The sequence below is a fragment of the Hemitrygon akajei genome, chromosome 29 (assembly GCF_048418815.1).
Source record: "Hemitrygon akajei chromosome 29, sHemAka1.3, whole genome shotgun sequence".
NCBI classification, from domain to species: Eukaryota; Metazoa; Chordata; class Chondrichthyes; order Myliobatiformes; family Dasyatidae; genus Hemitrygon; species Hemitrygon akajei.
Genome location: NC_133152.1, coordinates 4,794,448 through 4,807,856, shown reverse-complemented (window position 1 = coordinate 4,807,856; position 13,409 = coordinate 4,794,448). Strand labels below are relative to the sequence as shown.

At 41.1% G+C, this 13,409-nt stretch overlaps 1 protein-coding gene across 1 annotated transcript in view; it reads left to right on the top strand.

Annotated features, from left to right (window-relative positions):
- Positions 1-6,126, top strand: part of LOC140718203 (uncharacterized) — a 114,622-nt gene extending 108,496 nt beyond the window's left edge. The window contains exon 11 of the mRNA XM_073031655.1: positions 6,064-6,126. Coding sequence (XP_072887756.1) covers positions 6,064-6,119 — 56 coding nt within the window. The 3' untranslated portion in view covers positions 6,120-6,126. The remainder of the gene's footprint in view (positions 1-6,063) is intronic.
- Positions 6,127-13,409: the final 7,283 nt, after the last annotated feature.

Below are 13,409 nucleotides of genomic sequence, written 5' to 3'. Positions count from 1 at the left end.
AATAACTGCTGCTTGTAATTCCCAGTCTTTGAGAACTCCCCTGAAATCATGGGGAAGTGACACACAGGAGAAAACCTAGCCACAGTAGCACGAGGAAACAGCTGAGGAGGGAAGATATGGAGAATCTGTTATTGGGTTCATCCACATCTGACAATTATGAGTCCTTTGAAGGCAAGCCGGTCAGAACTCAGGAACACAATTTTCCAGTGATGAACAAAGACAACTATGCAAAATGTTCATATCGTTAGGAGACAAGAGTTCTAAATTCAGTAGAAAGCAAACAAAAAGCATACGTTCTTTTGTACTACAATTGTGATACTGATGGTGATCTGATATTAATAATGAAAGCTGGAGGTGTATTGAGGAGAGGGTGTACCAATCACTAGTGAAGGGCTCAGGATCACTTCTGAAGTTGAGGCGATAGACAGACAGACATACTTTATTAATCCCGAGGGAAATTGGGTTTCGTTACAGCCGCACCAACCAAGAATAGTGAAGAAATATAGCAATATAAAAATCATAAATAATTAAATAATAATAAGTAAATTATGCCAAGTGGAAATAAGTCCAGGACCAGCCTATTGGCTCAGGGTGTCTGACACTCCGAGGGAGGAGTTGTAAAGTTTGTTGCCCACAGGTAGGAATGACTTCCTGTGATGCTCAGTGTTGCATCTCGGTGAAATGAGTCTCTGGCTGAATGTACTCCTGTGCCTAACCAGTACATTATGGAGTGGATGGGAGACATTGTCCAAGATGGCATGCAACTTGGACAGCATCCTCTTTTCAGACACCACTGTCAGAGAGTCCAGTTCCACCCCCACAACATCACTGGCCTTACGAATGAGTTTGTTGATTCTGTTGGTGTCTGCTACCGTCAGCCTGCTGCCCCAGCACACAACAGCAAACATGATAGCACTGGCCACCACAGCCTCGTAGAACATCTTCAGCATCATCCGGCAGATGTTAAAAGATCTCAGTCTCCTCAGGAAATAGAGATGGCTCTGACCCTTCTTGTAGACAGCCTCAGTGTTCTTTGACCAATCCAGTTTATTGTCCATTCGTATCCCCAGGTATTTGTAATACAGCACAGAAACAGGCCTTTTTGCCCTTCTTGGCTGTACTGAACCATTTTTCCGTCAAGTCCAACTGACCTGCACCTGGGCTATATCCCTCCAAACCCCTCTCATCCATGTACCTGTCCAAATTTTTCTTAAATGTCAAAAGTGAGCCCGCATTCCCCACTTCATCTGGCAGCTCATTCCACACTCCCACCACTCTCTGTGTGAAAAAGTGCCCCCAATGTTCCCTTTAAACTTTTCCCCCTTCACCCTTAACGCATGACCTCTGTTTTTTTTTTCTCCCCTAGCCTCACTGCAAAAAGCCTGCTTGCATTCACTCTATCTATACCCATCATAATTTTATACACCTCTATCAAATCACCCCTCATTCTCCTACGCTCCAGGGAATAAAGTCCTAACCTATTCAACCTTTCTCTGTAACTCAGTTTCTCAAGTCCCGGCAACATCCTTGCAAACCTTCTCTGCACTCTCTCAACCTTATTAATATCCTTCCTGTACTTAGGTGACCAAAACTGCACACAATACAAATTCAGTCTCAGCAATGTCTTATACAACCTCACCATTACATTCCAACTCTTATACTCAATACTTTGATTTATAAAGGCCAATGTACCAAAAGCTCTGTTTACGACCCTATCTACCTGTGATGCCACTTTTAGGGAATTATGTATCTGTACTCCCAGATCCCTCTGTTCTACTGCACTCCTCAGTGTCCTACCATTTACCTTGTATGTTCTACCTTGGTTTGACCTTCCGAAGTGCAATATCTCACACTTGTCCACATTGAACTCCATCTGCCATTTTTCAGCCCATTTTTCCAGCTGGTCCAAATCCCTCTGCAAGCTTTGAAAACCTTCCTCACTGTCCACTACACTTCCAGTCTTTGTAGCATCAGCAAATTTGCTGATCCAAGTTGTCACATTATCATCCAGATCATTCATATAGATGACAAATAACAATGGACCCAGCACTGATCTCTGTGGCACACCACTAGTCACAGGCCTCCACTCAGAGTAGCAATTCTCCACTACCACTCTCTGGCTTCTCCCATTGAGCCAATGTCTAATCCAATTTACTACCTCTCCTAGTGACTGAATCTTCCTAACTAACTTCCCATGCGGGACTTTGTCAAAGGTCTTTCTGAAGTCTATGTATACACCATCCAGTGCCTTCCCTTCATCCACTTTCCTGGTAACTTCCTCGAAAAACTCTAATAGATTGGTTAAACATGACCTACCATGCACAAAGCCATGCTGACTTTTTCTAATAAGTCCCTGTCTATCCAAATACTTGTAGATCCTATCTCTTAGTATTCCTTCCAATAATTTACCTACTACTGATATGAAACTTACCGGCCTATAATTTCCCAGCTTTCTTTTTGAGCCTTTTTTAAACAACGGAACTACATGAGCTATCCTCCAATCCTCCGGCACCTGACCTGTAGATATCGACATTTTAAATATTTCTGCCAGGGCCCCTGGAATTTCAACACTAGACTCCCTCAAGGTCCGAGGGAATACCCTGTTAGGTCCTGGGGATTTATCTACTCTGATTTGCCTCAAGACACCAAGCACCTCCTCCTCTTTAATCTGTATAAGTTCCATGACCTCCCTACTTGTTTGCCTTGTTTCTGTAGACTCCATTCCAGTTTCTTTAGTAAATACAGATGCAAAAAACCCATTTAATATCTCTCTCATTTCTTTTGGGTCCATACATAGCCGACCACTCTGATCTTCAAGAGGACCAATTTTATCCCTTACTATCCTTTTGCTCTTAACATACCTTTAGAAGCTCTTAGGATTATCCTTCACCCTGACTGCCAAAGCAACCTCATGTCTTCTTTTAGCCCTCCTGATTTCTTTCTTAAGGATTTTCTTACTCTTTTTATACTCCTCAAGCATCTTATTTCCTCCCTGTTGCCTATACCTGTTATACATCTCTCTCTTCTTCTTTATCAGAGTTTCAATATCCCTCGAGAACCAAGGTTCCTTATTCTTATTCATTTTGCCTTTAACCCTGACAGGAACATACAAACTCTGCACTCTCAAAATTTCTCCTTTGAAGGCCTCCCTCTTACCAATCACATCCTTGCCAGAGAACAACCTGTCCCAATCTACGCTTTTTAGATCCTTTCTCATTTCTTCAAATTTGGCCTTTTTCCAGTTTAGAACTTCAACCCAAGGACCAGATATATCTTTATCCATGATCAAGTTGAAACTAATGATGTTATGATCACTGGAACCAAAGTGTTCCCCTACACACACTTCCATCACCTGCCCTAACTCATTTCCTAACAGGAGATCTAATATTGCATCCTCCCTAGTTGGTACATCTATATATTGATTTAGAAAACTTATCTGAACACATTTTACAAACTCTAACCCATCTAGACCTTTAACAGTATGGGAGTCCCAATCAATGAGTGGAAAATTAAAATCCCCTACAATCACAACTTTCGGTCTCCTGCAGTTGTCTGTTATCTCTCTGCAGATTTGCTCCTCCAATTCTCGCTGACTATTGGGTGGTCTATAATACAACCCTATTAATGTGGTCATACCTTTCCTGTTTCTCAGCTCCACCCATATAGCCCCAGTAGACAAGCCATCCAATCTGTCCTGGTGAAGCACTGCTGTAATATTTTCCCTGACTAGCAAAGCCACCCCTCCACCCTTAACCCCTCTGCCTCTATCACGTCTGAAACATCGGAACCCTGGAACATTGAACTGCCAGTCCTGCCCCTCCTGTAGCCAAGTTTCAGTAATGGCTACAGTGTGATAATTCCACGTGTCAATCCACGCCCTCAGCTCGTCAGCCTCCCACAATATTCCTTGCATTGAAATATACACACCTCAGAAGATAATTACCACCACACACAACCTTACCATTTGTGACTTTGCATGAATTACTAACATAATTTATTTTTACCCCTGTTTCACTATCTACTTTGGCACTCTGGTTCCCATCCCCCTGTTAATCTAATTTAAACCCTCCCCAATAACACTAGCAAACCTCCCTGCAAGTATATTGGTCCATTGTAGTTCAGGTGTAACCCGTCTCTCTTGTACAGGTCCCACCTGCCCCAGAAGAGGTCCCAATGATCTAGAAATCTGAAACCCTGCCCCCTACACCAGTTCCTCAGACATGTGTTCATCTGCCAGAGCATCCTACTCTTACCCTGACTGGTACGTGGCACAGGCAGCAATCCAAAGATTACTACCCTCGAGGTCCTGTTTTTCAACTTCCTACCAAGCTCCCTGTACTCACTCTTCAGGACCTGCTGACTCTTTATACCTATGTCATTGGTACCTATGTGTACCACAACATCTGGCTGATCACCCTCCCATTTCAGAATGCTGTGCACGCGATCAGAGACATCCCTAACCCTGGCACCCGGGAGGCAACAAACCATCCGAGAGTCTCTGTCACGACCACAGATTCTCCCGACTGTACCCCTGACTATGGAGTCCCCTATCACTACCGCTCTCCTCTTCTTCCTCCCTCCCTTCTGCACTGCAGACCAGACTCAGTGCCAGAGATATGGCTGCCACAGCTTTTCCCAGGTAAGCCGTCCCCCCCACAACAGTATTCAAATTGGCATACCTGTTCTGGAGGGGAATGGCCACAGGGGAACCCTGCACTACCTGCCCTTTCCCCTTCCCTTGCCTGACAGTAACCCAATTAGCTGTGCCTTGTTTCTTAGGTGTAACTACCTCCCAGAAGCTACTATCTATAAATGCTCAGACTCCCAAATGATCCAGAGGTCATCCAGCTCCTGCTCCAGTCCCCTAACGCTGTCTGTTAGCTGCAGCTGGATGCACTCCTTGCAGGTATCATTGTTCCGGACACTGGAAATCTCCCTGACTTCCCACATCCTGCAAGAGGAACATTCCAACATCCTGCCTGGCATATTCTCTAGTCTGAACAAAAAAAAAGAAGAAAAACAGAAACTTACCGGAACCTACCCTCACCTCTGCCTGATTGAGCCAAAGACGTCCTGCTCCGACAATGACCGCTGTATATGGCAGTCTTTCTTTTAAACCTATGCGCACTACATTACGCGCTTGCACAGTCTAGCCTCTTTTCCCCGAGTTGTTATACAAAAAAAACGCCATTCTTTTCCTCTGCGATGCCTTCAGTCTTCCACTCTCAGCCTCTTGCTTCGATTGAAAAGGAAGAAAATTTTCCAATGATGAACAAAGACAACTATGCAAAATTTTCATATTGTTAGACCACTTGAGTTCTAAATTCAGTAGAAAGCAAAAAAATATATACATTCTTTTATAGGACAATTGTGATACTGATGATAAGCTAATAACAATGAAAGCTGGAGGTTTATTGAGGAGAGGGTGTACAAAGCATGTGTGAAGGGGTCAGGATCAGTTCTGGAGTTGAGGGGTTATTGTTCTTGTCAGTAGCCACCATTGGACTAGATGGGTCAGGGAAAATGAACAGCACATCAGAGGTTGCGTAACACATTACCCTCTCATATGCCAGTTGATGTAATGCATTCTGATACCAAATATATTTTTGCAAGTATAAAGACAGCAGATGCTTTCCATCAGAAAATGTATTTATTATATTTAGTTGTTATTATCCACCTTCAGTCAGTAGCTACAATAATGAATGCGGCAATGGTGATAATTGATTTCAGAATCAGTATGAATAGAAAAGCTGGACTGTCAGCTGATTTAATGTCTTCATAGGTGATCATTCACTCTGCCTCCTTCATCCTTTAGGTATTAATGCTCACTTATGAATTGTCCAAAATTCGAGTAACCACTGTCTTGAACACTTCTTACCGTACAATTCTTTGGCATTGAGAATGCCTTACACTCACTCCTGTTTTGTGGTGCTGTGAGTGACAATTGAATTCCTTGTGGAGAGAGAAGACTCTCACACATTATGGCCAATGATGATTGACGTATATAAACAGATAATAATTTTCAAATTGTATTTAACTGAAGTTTTTTCTTCCTGCTTTAAGGTACTACATCTATTACAACTCCAGGTGAGTATATCCTTCCCATTCTAAATGCGTAATTGTGACTGCAGTAAAAAGGTTTTGTCAAGCCTCATCGTTTTCATTTGAAGAGCTCCTTGATTATAAATAATGTGAAACACATATACAGCTTTTCCTTCTGCAACTATTGGATGTATTTAGATCATCAATTAGTCCATTATTTCCTGGGTAAGTAGAGTACAACAATTTCACGAGTCAAGTGGGCTCCGATGCCGTTTCAATCCCCTGTCTGGATTAGTGGCCCAAGGTAAATGCTGAACCTGCCAGGTGATGTCAGGACTCCAAAGTTTAGCAGTCTAATCGTTGAACATTAACAACTGTCAATGCCTTTCAAAACATAATTAAATAAATTAGCTTTTTCTGCTTTTAGGTGCTAGTTCTACTGCAGCTCCAAATGAGAACATTCCTCAAATCCTAAACATTGCAAATTTGAATCGCAGTTCAAAAGCTTCGTCGAACAACATTGTGCCTAGTTTGAAGAGTTTTTTGACTGTAATAATCTTGAAACAGAGAGTAGGTCTTCTTAGCAAATAATTGCTGCTTGTAATTCCAGTCTTTGTGAACTCACAAGTTTTATTCAGAAGGAATATATTCAGGTCATTGGGACAATTCTTTGGGATTGAGAATGCATTACACACATTCTTGTCTTGTGGTACCGCGAGTGACAATTCAAGCCCTTGTGGAGAGAGATGGTTCAGTACTGAACAGGAATTTCATGAGTCAAGTGGGCTCCAATGCTGTTTCAGTCCCCTTTCAACAGTTCCAAGTGGTTAACTTTCACTGACTGCTGTTTGAATGCAACGTCTAGTGAACTATGTGCATCCTTGTAGAACATGCTTTATGCAGACATCTTTACAAAATATCCCGTGGGTGGAACGGGATAGATTGTAGTTGCAAATTGATTTAACTCCAAAGTGGTCATGTAGTCCAGGAATCTAGTCACCCCAACCTTAAGCAAGCCGTATTTGACCGTGCTTTGTAGCAAGAATGTTTAAACTCCTCAAAGGATTAGTGGCCCATGATAAATGCTCACCCTGCACTGCGAAGTGGGGACTCCACCATTCGGCAGTTTAATAGATGACCTTAAATAACTGTCAATGGTTTTCAAACTTTAATTAAATAAATTGTAATTTTCTGCTATCAGGTGCTCGTTCTACTGAAACTCCCAGTGAGTATATCTTTCAAATCCTAAATATTGCAAATTTTAAATGTGTTTCAATATCTCCATTCAACAACATCGTGTCTAGCTTCAAGACTTTTTTGACTTTAATAATCTTGAAAGAGAGAGTGGGTCTTCTTAGCAAATAATTGCTGCTTGTAATTGCCAGTCTTTGCGAACTCCCAGATTTCATTCAGAAGTAATATAGTCAGGTGATTGCTATGCGAAGGGAAGTTGGGGAGCTGTGTCTTGCTTGGTTATTAGGTTTTCAGAGAACAAATCTTTTGTGAACAGTGGTCGCAAATCGATCAGATTTAGCATTGTTTCAGGAATGATCAGTTTCAGGTGAAGCCTGAAATCATGAGAAAGTGACACACTTGCAAAAGGCTGCCACAGTAGCATGAGGAAACAGCTGAGGAGGGAAGATATGGAGAATCTGTTATTGGGTTCATCCACATCTGACATATACGAGTTATTTGAAGTAAAGTTTCACAGACCTCAGGAACAAAGTTTTCCAGTGAGGAACAAAGACAACTATGTGAAATTTTGATATTGTTAGGACACAAGAGTTCTAAGTTCAGTAGAAAGCAAAAAAAAGGATACGTTCTTTTATACAACAAAAGTAACACTAATGATATGCTGATAATACTGATAGCTGGAGATTTATTGAGGAGAGGGTGTACAAAGCACATGTGAAGGGGTCAGGATCGGGTCTGGAGTTGAGGGGATATTGTTCTTGTCAGTTGCCACCATTGGACAAGATGGGTTAGGGAGACTGAACACCATATCAGAGATTCCATAGCACATTACCCTCTCATATGCCAGTTGATGTAATGCATTCTGATACCAACTATAATTCTGCAAATTATAAAGAGAGCAGATGAGATCCAACAAAAAAAGTGCAATTATAATATTTAGTGCTTATTATCCACCTTCAGTCAGTAGCTACAATAATGAAAGCGGCAATGGTAATAATTGATTTCAGATTCAGTCTGAATAAAAAAGCTGGACTGTCAGCTGATTTAATGTCTTCAGAAGTGATGAGTCACTCTGCCACATTCATCCTTTAGGTGTTAATGCTCACTTCTGAATTGTCCAATATTAGAGTAATCGCTGTCTTGCACACTCTTTGCGGGACAATTCCTTGGGATTGAGAATGCCTTACACCCACTCTTGTGTTGTGGTGCCAAGAGTGACAATTGAAGCCCTTGTGGAGAGAGATGACTTTCCCAGATTATGGTCGGTGATGATTGCCATATATAAACAGATATTAATTTTCAAATTATAATTAACTGAACTTCTTTCTTTCTGCATTAAGGTACTGCTTCTACTACAACTCCGGGTGAGTATATCCTTCCAATTGTGAACTCATAACTGTGACTGCAGTAAAAAGGCTCTGCCAAGCCTCATCCTTAGTATTTCAAAAGCTCCTTGTTTATAATTAATGTGCAACACAGCTACAACTTTTCCTTCGTCAACGATGGATGCATTTAGATCATCAACCAGTCCGTTACTTTCTGGGTCAGTACCGAACAGGAATTTCACGAGTCAAGTGGGCTCCGATGCCGTTTCAGTCCCCTTTCGACAGTTCCGTGGTTAACTTTCACTGACTGCTGTTTGAATGCAACGTCTAGTGAACTATGTGCATCCTTGTAGAACATGCTTTATGCAGACATCTTTACGAAATATCCCGTGGGTGGTACGGGATAGATTGTGGTTGCAAATTGATTTAACTCCAAAGTGGTCATGTAGTCCCGGAATCTAGTCGACCCAACTTTAAGCAAGCCGTATTTGACCGTGCTTTGTAGCAAGAATGTTTAAACTCATCAAGGGATTAGTGGCCCATGATAAATGCTCACCCTGCACTGCGAAGTGAGGACTCCACCATTCGGCAGTGTAATAGATGACCTTACATAACTGTCAATGGTTTTCAAACTTTAATTAAATAAATTGTATTTTTCTGCTTTCAGGTGCTCGTTCTACTGAAACTCCAAGTGAGTATATCTATCAAATCCTAAATATTGCAAATTTTGACTGTGTATCAATAGCTCCATCGAACAACATCGTGTCTAGCTTCAAGACTTCTTTGACTTTAATAATCTTGAAAGAGTGAGTGGGTCTTCTTAGCAAATAATTGCTGCTTGTAATTGCCAGTCTTTCCGAACTCCCAGATTTCATTCAGAAGTAATATAGTCAGGTGATTGCTATGCGAAGGGAAGTTGGGGAACTGCGTCTTGCTTGGTTATTAGGTTTTCAGAGAACAAATCTTTTGTGAACAGTGGTCGCAAATCGATCAGATTTAGCATTGTTTTAGGAATGATCAGTTTCAGGTGAAGCCTGAAATCATGAGAAAGTGACACACTTGCAAAAGGCTGCCACAGTAGCACGAGGAAACAGCTGAGGAGGGAAGATATGGAGAATCTGTTATTGGGTTCATCCACATCTGACATATACGAGTTATTTGAAGTAAAGTTTCACAGACCTCAGGAACAAAGTTTTCCAGTGAGGAACAAAGACAACTATGTGAAATTTTGATATTGTTAGGACACAAGAGTTCTAAGTTCAGTAGAAAGCAAAAAAAAGGATAAGTTCTTTTATACAACAAAAGTAACACTAATGATATGCTGATAATACTGATAGCTGGAGATTTATTGAGGAGAGGGTGTACAAAGCACATGTGAAGGGGTCAGGATCGGGTCTGGAGTTGAGGGGATATTGTTCTTGTCAGTTGCCACCATTGGACAAGATGGGTTAGGGAGACTGAACAGCATATCAGAGATTCCATAGCACATTACCCTCTCATATGCCAGTTGATGTAATGCATTCTGATACCAACTATAATTCTGCAAATTATACAGAGAGCAGATGAGATCCAACAAAATAAGTGCAATTATAATATTTAGTGCTTATTATCCACCTTCAGTCAGTAGCTACAATAATGAAAGCGGCAATGGTAATAATTGATTTCAGATTCAGTCTGAATAAAAAAGCTGGACTGTCAGCTGATTTAATGTCTTCAGAAGTGATGAGTCACTCTGCCACATTCATCCTTTAGGTGTTAATGCTCACTTCTGAATTGTCCAATATTAGAGTAATCGCTGTCTTGCACACTCTTTGCGGGACAATTCCTTGGGATTGAGAATGCCTTACACCCACTCTTGTGTTGTGGTGCCAAGAGTGACAATTGACGCCCTTGTGGAGAGAGATGACTTTCCCAGATTATGGTCGGTGATGATTGCCATATATAAACAGATAATAATTTTCAAATTATAATTAACTGAACTTCTTTCTTTCTGCATTAAGGTACTGCTTCTACTACAACTCCGGGTGAGTATATCCTTCCAATTGTGAACTCATAACTGTGACTGCAGTAAAAAGGCTCTGCCAAGCCTCATCCTTAGTATTTCAAAAGCTCCTTGATTATAATTAATGTGCAACACAGCTTCAACTTTTCCTTCGTCAACGATGGATGCATTTAGATCATCAACCAGTCCGTTACTTTCTGGGTCAGTACCGAACAGGAATTTCACGAGTCAAGTGGGCTCCGATGCCGTTTCAGTCCCCTTTCGACAGTTCCGTGGTTAACTTTCACTGACTGCTGTTTGAATGCAACGTCTAGTGAACTATGTGCATCCTTGTAGAACATGCTTTATGCAGACATCTTTACGAAATATCCCGTGGGTGGTACGGGATAGATTGTGTTTGCAAATTGATTTAACTCCAAAGTGGTCATGTAGTCCCGGAATCTAGTCGACCCAACTTTAAGCAAGCGGTATTTGACCGTGCTTTGTAGCAAGAATGTTTAAACTCATCAAAGGATTAGTAGCCCATGATAAATGCTCACCCTGCACTGCGAAGTGAGGACTCCACCATTCGGCAGTGTAATAGATGACCTTACATAACTGTCAATGGTTTTCAAACTTTAATTAAATAAATTGTATTTTTCTGCTTTCAGGTGCTCGTTCTACTGAAACTCCCAGTGAGTATATCTATCAAATCCTAAATATTGCAAATTTTGACTGTGTATCAATAGCTCCATCGAACAACATCGTGTCTAGCTTCAAGACTTTTTTGACTTTAATAATCTTGAAAGAGAGAGTGGGTCTTCTTAGCAAATAATTGCTGCTTGTAATTGCCAGTCTTTGCGAACTCCCAGATTTCATTCAGAAGTAATATAGTCAGGTGATTGCTATGCGAAGGGAAGTTGGGGAACTGCGTCTTGCTTGGTTATTAGGTTTTCAGAGAACAAATCTTTTGTGAACAGTGGTCGCAAATCGATCAGATTTAGCATTGTTTTAGGAATGATCAGTTTCAGGTGAAGCCTGAAATCATGAGAAAGTGACACACTTGCAAAAGGCTGCCACAGTAGCACGAGGAAACAGCTGAGGAAGGAAGATATGGAGAATCTGTTATTGGGTTCATCCACATCTGACATATACGAGTTATTTGAAGTAAAGTTTCACAGACCTCAGGAACAAAGTTTTCCAGTGAGGAACAAAGACTACTATGTGAAATTTTCATATTGTTAGGACACAAGAGTTCTAAGTTCAGTAGAAAGCAAAAAAAAGGATACGTTCTTTTATACAACAAAAGTAACACTAATGATATGCTGATAATACTGATAGCTGGAGATTTATTGAGGAGAGGGTGTACAAAGCACATGTGAAGGGGTCAGGATCGGGTCTGGAGTTGAGGGGATATTGTTCTTGTCAGTTGCCACCATTGGACAAGATGGGTTAGGGAGACTGAACAGCATATCAGAGATTCCATAGCACATTACCCTCTCATATGCCAGTTGATGTAATGCATTCTGATACCAACTATAATTCTGCAAATTATACAGAGAGCAGATGAGATCCAACAAAATAAGTGCAATTATAATATTTAGTGCTTATTATCCACCTTCAGTCAGTAGCTACAATAATGAAAGCGGCAATGGTAATAATTGATTTCAGATTCAGTCTGAATAAAAAAGCTGGACTGTCAGCTGATTTAATGTCTTCAGAAGTGATGAGTCACTCTGCCACATTCATCCTTTAGGTGTTAATGCTCACTTCTGAATTGTCCAGTATTAGAGTAATCGCTGTCTTGCACACTCTTTGCGGGACAATTCCTTGGGATTGAGAATGCCTTACACCCACTCTTGTGTTGTGGTGCCAAGAGTGACAATTGAAGCCCTTGTGGAGTAAGATGACTTTCCCAGATTATGGTCGGTGATGATTGCCATATATAAACAGATAATAATTTTCAAATTATAATTAACTGAACTTCTTTCTTTCTGCATTAAGGTACTGCTTCTACTACAACTCCGGGTGAGTATATCCTTCCAATTGTGAACTCATAACTGTGACTGCAGTAAAAAGGCTCTGCCAAGCCTCATCCTTAGTATTTCAAAAGCTCCTTGATTATAATTAATGTGCAACACAGCTACAACTTTTCCTTCGTCAACGATGGATGCATTTAGATCATCAACCAGTCCGTTACTTTCTGGGTCAGTACCGAACAGGAATTTCACGAGTCAAGTGGGCTCCGATGCCGTTTCAGTCCCCTTTCGACAGTTCCGTGGTTAACTTTCACTGACTGCTGTTTGAATGCAACGTCTAGTGAACTATGTGCATCCTTGTAGAACATGCTTTATGCAGACATCTTTACGAAATATCCCGTGGGTGGTACGGGATAGATTGTGGTTGCAAATTGATTTAACTCCAAAGTGGTCATGTAGTCCCGGAATCTAGTCGACCCAACTTTAAGCAAGCCGTATTTGACCGCGCTTTGTAGCAAGAATGTTTAAACTCATCAAGGGATTAGTGGCCCATGATAAATGCTCACCCTGCACTGCGAAGTGAGGACTCCACCATTCGGCAGTGTAATAGATGACCTTACATAACTGTCAATGGTTTTCAAACTTTAATTAAATAAATTGTATTTTTCTGCTTTCAGGTGCTCGTTCTACTGAAACTCCCAGTGAGTATATCTATCAAATCCTAAATATTGCAAATTTTGACTGTGTATCAATAGCTCCATCGAACAACATCGTGTCTAGCTTCAAGACTTCTTTGACTTTAATAATCTTGAAAGAGTGAGTGGGTCTTCTTAGCAAATAATTGCTGCTTGTAATTGCCAGTCTTTTCGAACTCCCAGATTTCATTCA